General features: G+C 28.7%; 1 protein-coding gene across 1 annotated transcript; it reads left to right on the forward strand.

The window, feature by feature from the left end:
• The first annotated feature begins 1,371 nt into the window (after positions 1-1,371).
• Positions 1,372-4,437, forward strand: LOC120076501 (stemmadenine O-acetyltransferase-like). The gene is made up of 3 exons (XM_039030347.1): positions 1,372-1,639; positions 2,235-2,669; positions 3,610-4,437. Exons 1-3 carry the CDS (start codon positions 1,401-1,403, stop codon positions 4,262-4,264), a joined length of 1,329 nt encoding a protein of 442 aa, XP_038886275.1. The 5' UTR covers positions 1,372-1,400; the 3' UTR covers positions 4,265-4,437.
• The last annotated feature ends 9,681 nt before the right edge of the window (positions 4,438-14,118 follow it).

Genomic DNA, 14,118 nt, shown 5'->3' on the forward strand with positions numbered 1-14,118 from the left:
TTCATTCTTTTTATCTCTCAAGTGTTCATCTTTTATGTATAAAAGTATTGGTGGGTTGTGAACCTTTGTATGATTGATTTGGGTTCTTTTCCCCTCAATTTTATCATAATATGGGAAGTTGACAAGGGTGAACTCCTAGTTTTTACTCTTTACATCGAAGAGGTTTTCCATATATAAGTTGTGTGTGCTCTTTGTGGCTTATTGTTGTCTATTGTTGGTTGATTGTTTGATGATTATTTGGTGATTTATTTGTAATTTTATTTACACTTAATTAATATAAAATTAACACTTAATTAATATAAAATTAACACTTAATTTGAAAATATTAGGAGTTACTAAGTACAATGGAAGAATTGGGTTTTTACAAGTTTGAAGGGGGAAAATTGCAACAACTTTGATAGTATAAGATAGGATGAGTTCAATATCTAGCGTTCACAACTTAATAGACAAAATAATAATAATAATAATAATAATAAATATAATTTATACCCAAAATTTCGGGAATTGTACGTATTATAAGACTACAAACTTATTATATCATTACAAACTTTAAATATTTATAAGTAAATTAAATTACACCCTTATTTTTGGAGATAGTTTAGAATTAGAACGGTATGTGAGTAGATTCAAATCCTTAATCTCTTATAGTTCATATTTTAGATTAGTTGAGCTATGATGATGTTTTTTCCATTTAAAAAATATTAGTTTGCATAATATGAACACTTATAATTGTATCAACTAAATAACTAATGGATTTCTATAAATAAATAAATAAATTTAGATTGTATCTATTTAAAATATGTTTATGCTTCAATTCTAACATGTGTATAGAAACTTATTCAAATGTTCGACTAATGAGATTAATAAAACATAAAGAACTAAATTGAAATAATTTAAACAATAATATAGATTAAATAAATGATTGTTTTCAAATGTAGGAAAATGAACCAAAATACTTACGAATAATAATAAAATATCATAGTCTATTTGTGATAGACCGTGATAGACAACGATAGACTACTATTGGTGATATTTTACTATTATTTATAAATATATTTAGTAGTTTTGTCATTTAAAAAAAATTCTTAAATAAACTAATCATAATAATAAAAAAGCATTAAGTGGTAAAATATATATTTTGGCTATGAATAAATTATAAGCTAATGTGTTTGAATGAAATAAATTAATGAAAATAGGGTGGTAGACACCACAAGGGTCTAGTTTGGTCCCCCACACACCCTCTGTTGTCATGTCTAACGCAATATCAACATCCTTAATTATAATTTCATTTCAAACCATTTTGTTTGTTTATTTGTTTTGTTATTCAGCCGATCGACATTATAAAGTGGTCAAGAACTATCATAAAAAGAATCATATTGTGTGGTAAAGGAGGGATATCAATGGCGACTATGGGGATGCAACAGCTTCAAATTGTTTCAAGTGAAACCATTAAACCTTATTCTCCAACTCCTCCGAATCTCAACATTCATACCCTCTCCCTCTTTGATCAGCTCGCCCCCCACATGTTCGTGCCTCTCGTGTTCTTCTTCTCCCGCCACGGTCCCGATTTGGGTATCAACGGTCACGATGTCGATAGATCCAAATTACTCCGACGATCTCTTTCTATGACTTTGTCTCGGTATCATTATATATTACTAGTATACTCAAAAGCTTAAGTTATTAAGTTAATAGTTTTTTTAAGATTATAATTTACTTTCCTACTAATTGGACTACTTTTCATTTTTTTTTTCCATAATTTATCTCTCTTCTAATTCACAGCGTTCCTCAAACTTGATTCTAGAAAACTTATATGATAGATAGTAGAAAAAGGTTTTTACTCTTATAATATCTTGATTGGGGTATAAGATTTTGTTTGGTTCTCATGATTTGTCTCTCTCCTAGTTCATGTGTTCCTCTATCTTGTTTCTATAAAATTTAGAAGCAAATAGCAGGAAACTATTAACCCTAATAGTGTCCTAGGTGAATAGTAAGAAAGTCTTTACCCTAAAAATATCTTGTTTGGTAGATAACCACTTGGTTGCATCTTCCATCAAGAAACAAAGAAGTAAAAAAATTCTTTCACGTGATAAATTATGGTTAGATAATTTGGTGAGATGTATAAAGATAATTGCAGCACGAGATGCACCTAAATTATTTTCATATATATTTTCATATATATATATATTGTTCAAGGCTAAAAGAAAATTGAGTTGTTTTATTCATATTCTTGATAGGTACTACCCTTTTGCGGGTAGGATCAAAGACAATGTCTCGGTCGACAGTAACGACGAGGGAGTGAGTTTTGTGGAGGCTCAAGTCGAGGGCGTGACGGTGTCGGAGATTTTGGAAAAGCCTAGGAGTGAGATTGTTGAGATGTTGTTTGTTGATGGGTTGCAATGGAAAGAGTCAAAAGTGGGAGCTTTGTTGAAGGTTCAAATAACGTTGTTTGAATGTGGAGGATTGAGCATTGGAGTGCTGCTGTCTCACAAGCTTGGGGATTTGGCGACGTTGGTGAAGTTCGTACAAGATTGGGCTGTGATTACTCGAAACGGCGGTTTTGGTGAAGAAATTGTAAACCCGCTTTTTTATTCCGCGGATTTGTTCCCTCATGGCGACTTACCCGCCATGTCCGGTGCCGTGATTGAAGAAGGAAATTTCACGTGCAAAAGGTAATTCTGTCAAACTAACATCATTTAATTAAAAAGAAAAGAAAAAAGACATAATTTATAATCATTTGATTTTTTGAAAACTAAGTTTAAAAACATAATTTCCATATATTGATTTCCTTATTTTATTATCTACTTTATAGACTTTTAAAAAAAAATCAGACCAAAATTTGAAACTTTAAAAAAGTAGTATTGAAAAATGTTTTTTAAATTAAAAAAAAAAAAAGAATCAACTTATTTTTAAATATAACAAAATATTACTATCAATCTATGATAAACTGTGATAGACATTTATCAGTGTCCGATAGATGTTTGATACATATATATCGCGATCTATCACCCACTGATAGATGTCTATTACGGTCTATCACTAATAGATAGTGAAATTTTACTATATTTAAAATATTTTCAACAGTTTTACCATTTAAAATCATTATATATTTAAAAATTTGTCTTTTTGTTTTTGAAATTTAAACAAGAAATAAGATGTTAACTAGGAAATATGAAATAGCAAAGAAGTGGTAAGAAAATAAATGTAGTTTTCAACAAAACCAAATGATTATTAGTTGAAGTTTGAGGTTTAAAAAAATTTGTATTTTGTATTTTGTTTCTAAAAAATAATAGCAAAGAGATATTTGTTATAGGCATCCAACTTTAAAAAATCTCTAATTACTTCTCAGTTTTTAATTTTAGGATCTATCAAGCATAAAATTAAAAATTAAAAAAACATTATATACTTTTGTAATGAGACTAAATAAACACAAAATCTTGAATTTAACACTAACGGAAAAGAATTAAAATAAATATTTTGAAGAACTAAGAAATTTAAATGGATAAAAGTCAATCAAAATAGAGAAATCATTGTTCATAAACTAAATTTATAATTTAACTTTATTTAAACCTAAATTAAATTGTATAATCATGTATTCGTGTTCCTAAACAGGTTCTTGTTCGAAGGTTCAAAGATTGAATCCCTCAAAAACAGGGTTTCAGAGAAGATGGAGAATCCATCTCGAGTTGAAGTTGTGTCAGCATTAATCTACAAAGCCATCATTGCAGCAACGCGAAATTCCCAAAACCACCCTACACTATTATTACAAACACTAAATTTACGTAAAAGGGTGGCGCCGCCGCTGCCGGAAAGTTTAGTCGGAAGTTTAGTGTCATTCTTCCCCGTGGGTGTGGCCGGAGAAACAGAAGTAATAGAGCTACACGAGCTGGTGGGTATAATGAGAAAAGAAATGGGAGAATTTTGCAACAAATACGCCAAAAAATACAGAACAAAAGAATGGCATGATTTGATAAAAAAACGTTTAAATGAATCGAGAGAAATTTTGAGCAAAAATGGGAATAATCAATTGATTTATAGATTTAGCAGTGGGTGCAATTTTCCAATTTATGAAGTGGATTTTGGGTGGGGAGCGGCGGGTTGGGTTACTATGGCGGCGTTTAAGATGAAAAATACTGTAATGATGTTGGATGCTAAAAATGGCGGTGGAATTGAAGCTTTGGTCAGTTTACAAGACAAGGAAATGACTGCTTTTCAGCACAATGAGGAGATTCTTGCTTTTGCTTCGTTCAACCCAAGTGCCAATTAATTGTATATAAACTGGAGTTCAAGTATGGGAGAAGAAAAAAACCAATGTTGTCTCAATAAATGTTGTTTGCTTATTGTCTTTGGTTGGTTTGGTGGTCGAACTTGTTTGTGTTTGAAGGATTGTTGTAATGTAACAAGATCGAAAAAAATATACTTTTACCAATTCATAATAAAGATGGGTGTAATTGCAATGAGATTATATTGATAGATCTATTGTAATAGACTCAGTCACAAAGGCAATTCGATTACTTTTGATCGTGTTTATTTAGAATATTACGAATATGTCACATTTACTGTTACTACTACTGTCATCGTTTGACCCCTAACGATAATGGTAAAGGTAACAATAAATGTGACAAATGCATTATTCTCATACTGTTACAGTAATAATATTTGTAATGGTAACGGTAGTGATAACGATAACAGTAAAAGTAATGGGTCCCACGTAATTTTAAAATACAATCAGATCGATCACTCTTCATTCTTCGATCAAATTGTGCGTTTTGATTACAATTTGGAGGTGGGTTGCACAGTTAATTACGATTACGGAATACAGGTAAACAACAATTAATGCAATCAACTAAAGTCCATTTTTTAGATTACTATTGATGGATTAGGTTTCACCGGTAAACGTGACATAATACGTAAACTATTATGCATTGTATAAATATGCAATATCTACATATACAAACATATTCGTACATTGTTAATTGATATGTTTGGTTTGAAACAAGATACCAACATGAATTAGTTTTCAAAGATAAAAAATATATGTTTGACTAAAATATTAGAGGTTTGAATCTTCTTACCACGTATTCGTAAAACTAATAAGAAAAGAAAATTTGAAGAAGACAAAAGAAAAATGATAATAATAATAATGATTAGTATTATTTAATACTTATAATTGGACATTACAACCACTACAACATCATACAATCTACATATGATATTAGTATCTAAGAATAATGTGTACTTTTGTGACCTTCCACTCCACCATACAAGCATTTTGCTTTAAAGAAATTATTTAACATATCCCAAAAGTATATATGCCCACTATATGCAAGTATATGCCCGTTATGTATGATTTACCAAAAATATTTTTGGTGTAACTATATCATATTGTATAATTTGTTTAAATCATGAAATTAGAGTATTTTGTTAGGCTAATCATTTGATTATGCATCACTAACATGAAAAGAAAAAAACAACTAATATTAAATATGAGAAATAATGATGTTCAAATTCGAAACTTACATTAAGGTTGCTTTTGATAATCATTTTGTCTTTTAAAATTAAGCTTATAAACACTACTACCACCTCCAAATTTCTTACTTTGTTATCTACGTTCTACTAATGGTTTTAAAAAACTAAACCAAAATTTGAAAACTAAAAATAGTAGCTTTTAAAAATTTGCTTGAAATTTGATTAAGAATTCAACAATTATACTTAATAAAGATGCAAAACATTGTAAAATATAGGGAGAAAATAGGCTTATTTTTCAAAAATAAAAAACAAAAAACGAAATGGTTACCAAAATAAGGCCTAAATGTTTTGAGATCAATTAGTTGTCAATCAAAATTATCTTCGAAGTTTTATACATGTATATGAAGTAAAAAAAAAAAAAAAAAATTAGAAATCTCATTTTCGTCCCTATACATTGGAGTTTTTCAATTTTATTTCCTATACTTTTAAATGTTCAATTTTATTCTCTTTACTTTTAATAAATCTTAAATTTAATCTTTACTACTAGTTTATCGTAGATTTTTTTCACCACTTTTATTTTCTATTAGCATTTACACTATAAATTTTGAAAACATATTCACATATATTGTGTTTCTTTGTATGAAAGTTATTATAATTATTTGATCAATTTTGATAAAAAAAATAACTTCGAGGGACTACATTTACGATTTCCTAAATATACATGGACTAAAATTGAACAAATTTTAAAATATAAGGACCAAAAATATATTTTAAAAAAATAAATAAACAATTGAGCAATATATCCAAATATGCATGAAAGTAATGTGAAGTATGTAAAAATTGGGTCAACCCTAATATGATTTTCTTATTAACGAGACGGATTAAAATATAAAAAATGTAAGTTAAAAAACATGTCACATCTAAGAGTTAATTAAAGCATTAATAAAGAATGTAAATCCGTACAATTATTAGCTTATGAATAATCGTATTTTCTATGTAAGAAATAGAGAAATAGTGGTCCATGGAACCATAATCATATTGTTCTTCTTCAATTTGCTAATAACTAAATGTCAACTTTTGTTGGGAGATGAAAATTGATAATTAATTAATTAATGAAAAATAGGTTATTAATTAATGAAAAATAGGTTTCATATTAACCAATATACATAGGTACAAAATTAGCATTGATTTTATAGAAGATCTAAATTTGTCACCACGATACGCTATGACGTAGCATAATAGGCCTCTTGATTTAATATTGTAAATAGACATATCATTTTCAATATATTATAAGTTGGAAAAATATTTATTTAGAAAGTGGTCCTATAATATTTATTTAATATTTTTAAATTTGAGGGTAGATTCTATCATATCATAGTATTAAAAATTAAATATTCTTATTGGATTAAAAAGTAGCAAATTATTTTCCCAATAAATATATGGTTGAAGATAAAGCCCTTTGATGTAAGATTTAATCATTAATTTCAAAATTTAGTCTCTTTTAAATAGGATTAAAAAAGAAATGAGCAATTGTTTGATATTTATTTATAAATAGAATCAAATAATTATAGAACGTCTTCAATGGGTAGTTAGGAGAATAATAATTAGAAGGAAACAACTATTTTGTAAATAACAATAGGTTCGATCATGAAAACGTTACATAAAACTATAGGTTCCGTTTTGGTTAAAAAAACAAAATATGGAGGACCACGTAATAGACCGAAATTAGGGATGTTCAGAAAATCTGATAATCTGAAAAATCGATCATTCTAATCCAATCTATACTGTTTGGATTGGATTATCAACTCAAATGATTGGGTTGAGTTCAAATAAATGAAAATTTTATAGATTGGGTTGATTTATAGGTTCTTCTAATATGACCTAAACCAATCCAAATTAACCCGAGCTTATTATTAACTTTAATATATATATATATATATTATTTATAACATAATTATTATACATATTGATTTTGGTTCTATTTAATTTCATTATTTTTTAAATAATTTATTCTTCAACAACTCTTAAAAATAGTTCCTTTGCATTTAAAATAGAATGTTAATCTTAATTCAATATATGAAAATAATTAAATTAGATTTTTACGTTTACGTACTTGCGTTTTGCTTCTTTTAGAACAAAATTTTAAATAAATGACTCAACTAATTCGAACCAACTCAAATATTTCATAGTTGGTTTGGGTTGGGTTGATTTTATTTTTAATAAAGGCTATTTGGGTTAAAGAAATTTACAACCAGAACAATTGAATTTGGCCTAAAAAGTTATTTAACCAAACCCAACTCAACCCACCAACACCCCTAACAGAAACAATTGAGTCAACTTTCGAATTTATGCCAATTTCAGGACTTACAATCTTTCATATAAATAATATATAAAAAAAATTAAAAAATATCAATTTACATTCTTAAATTTTGAAAATGGTATAAATTAAGATTCTAAAAACTAATAATTATATCAATTTAAACTTTTAAACTTTTAAACTTACGCAAGTCAATTAAATGTATACCATTCATTACATTCGGTTTGGATAAACATGTGTGAGACTTATAATTTTATCAAACTAACACTTTACATTTTTACTAGCAGAATTTTCTTTGAAAATCATCCACACATCAATTCTAATAATTCATTTTGTTAATCTTCCATTTAAAGATTTCTACACACGTATAAAAATGGATACATGAATGATTTTCAAAAAGTAATTATAATAAATGATCTAAATTGATTAACTTATGATAAAAGATACAAATTATAAGTCTTGCACAATAATTTTCAAACAAAATCTGATGGAGAGTATAAATTATAATTACGAAAGTCAAATATTATATTTGATTCAATAATCATTGTTTGTGATTTTAATTGATATAATCCAAAAATTTATATAATTTAGGGTATAAATAGATATTTTATATAAAAATATATATATTATTCATGACCAACACCATCCTGCATCCAAACACAAAATTAATTATTGAGACCGGCAACAACAACAAACTATTCTTTTCTTTTTCTAATATCGTAGATAGCCTATACTTTAAATGGAAAAACGGGCCTTTCACAAAATATTTTGAATCCATGCTCATTAGACATTATTAAATGAACGTGCAATTATACGTAAAAGTAGCCTTAACTCAACTATATTTCAATTATAAAAAAAAAAAAAAAAAAAATATGATCTTTCATCTTAAAGTTTGATGGTTCAATTTCTCATTCCGATAGTTGTATTAAAAAACAAAATATGTTATAATTTTCAACGTGCAAAATCAAACACATGCAAAAACCAATATTTAATTAATTAATAGAGGGTATAAATGAATACACTTACACATGTTCAAGATTTTAAATTGATACTACTTCTAAAGTTTATTGGTATAAATTGATAGTTTTCCTAAAACATATTATAATAAAGTTCGTTTAGATTGACTCGAAGAAAACGGTGTTTTTAAAAAAAAAACTCATTTTTATTTAAACACTTTTGAAAAACTATTTTGAGTGGTTGCCAAACACTCCAATTTCTTCAAATGACTTATTTTTTTTAAATTAAACACTTGAAAATGTATTCCAAACATACTCTTAATCAATTTGTGGTCCATCAATTCTATGGTAAAGGTAGGGATTAAAGTCAAACGTCAACTACAAAGGATCATGGTAATTATGAACAATACATGATTTATCAAAGATACCTTTTTATGATTGATTTTTTTAGGAAACATGCATAATGATCAATCTAATGTATTTTAAGAAAATATTAAGGGAAGAAATACGTTAACTTGTAAATGCATGATTTTATAAGTTTGATAATAAAATAATAATAATAATAATAATAATAATAATAATAATAATATCAACAACCTTTATATCTATTATTAAAAAAAAAAAAATTGAAAACTAAAAAGATACCATTTGTAAACTCAGGATAGTTTGATAACAATGTCATTTCTTCAATGACTTATGAAAACTCATAAATTTAAATGAACAATGCATAAGTTTCCTACGATATTGTTCAAACAAAATTTAGAAGAGGGTGTTGTTGGGATTTGTGTCCCAAAGCCTCGTAGTTAATTAGTTATTTAATATATGATTTAACTTATTTATTAAATATGCAATAATGAGTTATCTATTACAGTAAAAATCCAAGGTTAATATTTTAAATTTGAATAGTATGTAGTTGACATACAGGTGAATCATGTTCAAGTAATAACCTAAAAAGTCTATAGTATATGGATAAGGTGTCTTATTCTAGTGACACTAGGGATACGACGACCCAGTTGGTAATGTTACAAACGATGTGATCTAAATCGTTTATGTGGAGAGTTGATATAAGACTGGACTGCGAAATCATTAATCTCTCATTATAACTTCATTAATTAAAGAGATTAATATTTCACAGGATGATCATATGTAACTCGATCTGAATCCTGAGTGAATTATGAACTCTTGTCTATTAGGGCTTGTCCTTTGATTTGCATGGATGAGAGTGACCCAAGTTGTCGACTCAATAAATCTACAATTTTGGAGATTTGACCGAATAAGGAGATGAGAACACATAGTTTCACAAGAAAAAATTCATTTCTTCTCGTTCAAGGTAAGTAGATGAATAATTTTCTTGAATGCTAACTATGTGACTTGAACGATGAGACACCATCCTCTCATTGGCTTGACCGAAAGACTTAGTTTATGGTTGGACCATAAACAAATTGTTCATTAGAGGATCAATGGTACTTAAGGTGAAGGAATTGAATACCTTGTGAAGAAGTGTATGATCCCTATTTGCCTCAATTGTGTTATATGAATTCTAAACAGAACAGTAACAAAGCTATAAGATTAATCATGCTATTAAGAAATTCAAAAGAAAATGATGTTATCTTTGAAGGTCAATCTTCAATCTCTTTATCCACTTAGAGTTTTCTTTCACAACACTATACCAGGAGCTTCTATATGCAGGACACCATCATAAGTCTTCTCTGCTATCCTCTTTGGACAAGGAGGTTTATGGGAATCTTGTGGAAGGAAAGGAAAAAATACAGAATTTTTTTGAGAGTATAAGTTCTCAGAGAGACTGAGAGATAAAACTATCATAATGCTTCACCTTCACCATCAACTGCAGACTCTCTGCAGGTTTAAAGATAGAGAGAGAGAGAGGGTAACTACCCTCTCTCAACTTTCCCACTCTCCTACTCCCCTGCAATGCAAAGGAAATTGAATTTAATTTAATTAAAAAATGTAATTGAACAATTTAGTGAATCAATTAGATATCTAATATTTAATTGGGACAATTGCAACTTTAATATAAAAAAATTTAAAAATTGGGCGTATATCCCTAGGTTTTGCTTTTTTGAAAACATGTCAAAAAACTTCCAACTGAAAATTTGATTGCTATCTGATTTCTATGTGATTGTTATGTGATTGCTATCTGATTTCTATGTGATTTCTATGTGATTGTCACACCTGTAATTATAAAAAAAGTTGAAGTCATGGCTTTGGTTTCTTAAAATATATTTGCCATACAATGCAATTTTCCTATTTAATTTAACTAATTTGAATCATATTCAAATGTGCATCTCTCATATAACTTATAGTTTTAATATAAATCTTATTCACATTAATTATAACTTATAGTTTTAATATAAATCTAATTTATAGTAACTTAATATTTGAATCTTTTTAAAATATTAGTACCCTAATATTATAGTTTAATTTTGAATCTAATTTAAAATTAATTTTATAATATATATTAATTGTATCATATGCAATTATATTATACAATTAATTTCCTTAAGTTAATTTTGAACTCTTCAAATTCTTTCCACTTTAAAATCCTTGTTAAATTCATTTATGAGCTAGTAGAGAGACCTAATAGACTTACAGTCATAAGCTCCAATGATTCATGATTAATTAATTAAACTCTTTAATTATGTTAATCATAATTCATTAACTATGACCACTCCTTTAAAGACCCGTAGCAACACTCTTATGAACTATATTATATTTATGTGTCCATTGAATTAACCATGTTTTATAAGTCAACCATTCATAAATTGTTCGTAATTACAGTTGGATTAAATTACCGTTTTACCCTAATGATTACCTTTGGTACCTTAAGTACCACTAATCATTTAATGAATAATTCTATTTACAGTTCAACTATAAGCAAAGTCCCTCTCAAGCCAATGAGAGGGTGAAATCTCATTGTTCAAGTCCTAGAGTCATTAATTAAAGGAACAATTTTTCTATTTTTCCTAAAGTCGGGAAGGAGTGAATTCTATCTCGTGAAGCTATGTTTCCAATTCCTTACTCAATATCATCTCCAAAATAGTAGGAATATTGAGTCAGAAGCTGAGACCACTCCCACCCATACAAATCAAAGAATGACCCTTATAAGCAGAAGTTCATAGCTCACTCAGAATTGAGATTGAGTTACATGGTTATTGTTTGAAATATAAAACTTTTCAATTAATGGCAGTACAAAAAGAGAATATATTGTGAGGTTCGGTCTTATATGTTAGGATTTATGTCTTAAATCTCGTAGTTTGTGTAAATTTGTAAACAAATCATTAATAAATAAATAAATTTTTTATTTAATTAATAGAGTATTCTATTATTTGCATAATTCAAAATCTAATAAACTAAGATATGATATTAATTTATATAGCTTGAACAGTATGTAGTTGACATACAATGTTCAAGGAATAACCTGAAAGATCTATATATTGGGTTGTATGTCCTAAACTCGTTGTTTGTAAACATTAAACATATTTTATTTTGCAATAAAGATGTTATTGAGGTATATTCAGTAAAGTTGTTATTGAATATGTAAATTGCATTTGTTAAAGCCTAAATCCAATAAACTAATGAACCTTGGCTATAGTATGAACACTTGAACTTTATGTGGAGACATCCGATAGTGAGCTAGAATTAAGCTAGGAATAATAGCTCTTTTTAAGAGCTAAAAATAAACTAACCTCTCTTGTTCGAGTTGTGCTTACTAAATAGATACCAGTTCTGCATGGTCCTAAACGTGAGTACTACCCAACTTTGGAGAAGCCCGACCAAACTCCATCATCGATGCTATCTTCTTCTACCAATATAGTTAATTCCTCAGAAAATTTAGTTAATGAACTTTCTGACTGCTCTTGTGAGTTTGTGCAGGAACATTCTTATCTTGCTTAAGAACCATCGAGTTTCCAGCAAAATAAGTTTCATTTCGGACATGAAGTCAAAGCCGACATTCAAATTCTTTGTGACCTCGTTGCCCAGATTACCGATTCGATTAGAAGAGTCGCGGAGTCTTGGGAAGATACATTTTCTAATAATACTAAGTTAAGCGGTGGAGGAATTCACATCGATAATCCAGTAGGCCGTTTCTTTGAAATTCCTATCAAGGTAAGACGTTGGATTTTCTGATTGTGAGTAGGATTCAATTGAGTTTCACCTGGAGTCTCAAATCCCTATGCCAATTGAGGTCCATCGAACACCTGAGCTTGTACATCCATGCTTACATTGAAGAACCATTCAGAGATTCTCGTCGTCTGTGACGCTAAAACCAATTTAATTGAGGAGTTTCTGTGGATCGACAATGAAGATGATGTTTATCCCACGCCATGTTTAGAATAAGTAGGGATAGGTATGAGCCCACACTACCTCTTAAAGAATCTCAGGTAAAACAGTTAGAGGCTTCCAAGCCTAGAACCGTACTTTGTCCTGGAATTTCAAATTTCGTGCATCTTTGATATTTGCTCGTATTTTCCTTATGAGTCAGAATCTGTTGTTGAGTCTTTTCTTTCTTTCGACTCTTTTGGGTCACTTGAGGCTTTTGATTCTTTCTGTTGCTCTTTTTACCAAATATTAGAAAACTCAAATTCAACCTGTCCGGTTCTTGTAAGAGGGTGAGTTCTCTTATAGCCCTTCTAAGCTATATAGATTCATTCAAGAGAGGACTGGAGAAGCATGAAAAATTTTGTGTACCTTGAAAATCATAAAAGATGGGTTGCATCGAGCAAACAACGTTAAAAATTTGCCCTTCCCGAAGGTAAACAGGCGTAAAAAATAAAACACGTTTTCTTTTATTTTTAGTTTCCATTTTTTTTATAATTATTTTTAGTTGTTGTTTTGATTTTTACTTCTTTTTTCTTAATAAAGCTAGGATAGTCTTTGTTTTTATTTCCAAAAAAAAAAAAAAAAAATAGGGAACAGCTTTGCAAGACTGTGTAAGTAGCAACGTGATGCTGCGAGATAGAAACTCGATTTTAAAGCGATTTCTATCATTCGAAGAAGCCAAAACTCGAACCCTTCTTCTTCAAACTCGATTCTCTCTCAAATTTCTTCCCATCCCTCATCGATTTTTCATCCCAAACTCCAAATCCAAACCATTTTTCCTCCAATCTCTTCATTTCCTTAACTTTTTAAGGATTTCTACCTTGAATTTTTGGGTTTTTCACCAAAACACCCATTTTAGGCTTTTTCTCTTCCTCTCATGCAAAGGCTTCAACCAATTCAAGGTAATGCAATTCCTTTTTGTTTTAGTTCTATGATGATTATCTTGATTTGTATTTGAGTTCTGGTTGATGAGATTTGAGTTTTGATTCATGAGATTTTAGAATTGCTTGTTGGAAACATGACTTGCTTGGAATGAAT

Source organism: Benincasa hispida, chromosome 4 (assembly GCF_009727055.1).
Source record: "Benincasa hispida cultivar B227 chromosome 4, ASM972705v1, whole genome shotgun sequence".
Classification (NCBI taxonomy): domain Eukaryota; kingdom Viridiplantae; phylum Streptophyta; class Magnoliopsida; order Cucurbitales; family Cucurbitaceae; genus Benincasa; species Benincasa hispida.

Excerpts from the sequence above, each read along its gene's own strand:
- LOC120076501 (XM_039030347.1), top strand. The coding sequence starts at position 1,401 with ATGGCGACTATGGGGATGCAACAGCTTCAAATTGTTTCAAGTGAAACC. Across the intron at positions 1,640-2,234 it reads CTTTCTATGACTTTGTCTCG|GTACTACCCTTTTGCGGGTA; the intron begins GTATCATTATAT and ends TATTCTTGATAG. Across the intron at positions 2,670-3,609 it reads GGAAATTTCACGTGCAAAAG|GTTCTTGTTCGAAGGTTCAA; the intron begins GTAATTCTGTCA and ends GTTCCTAAACAG.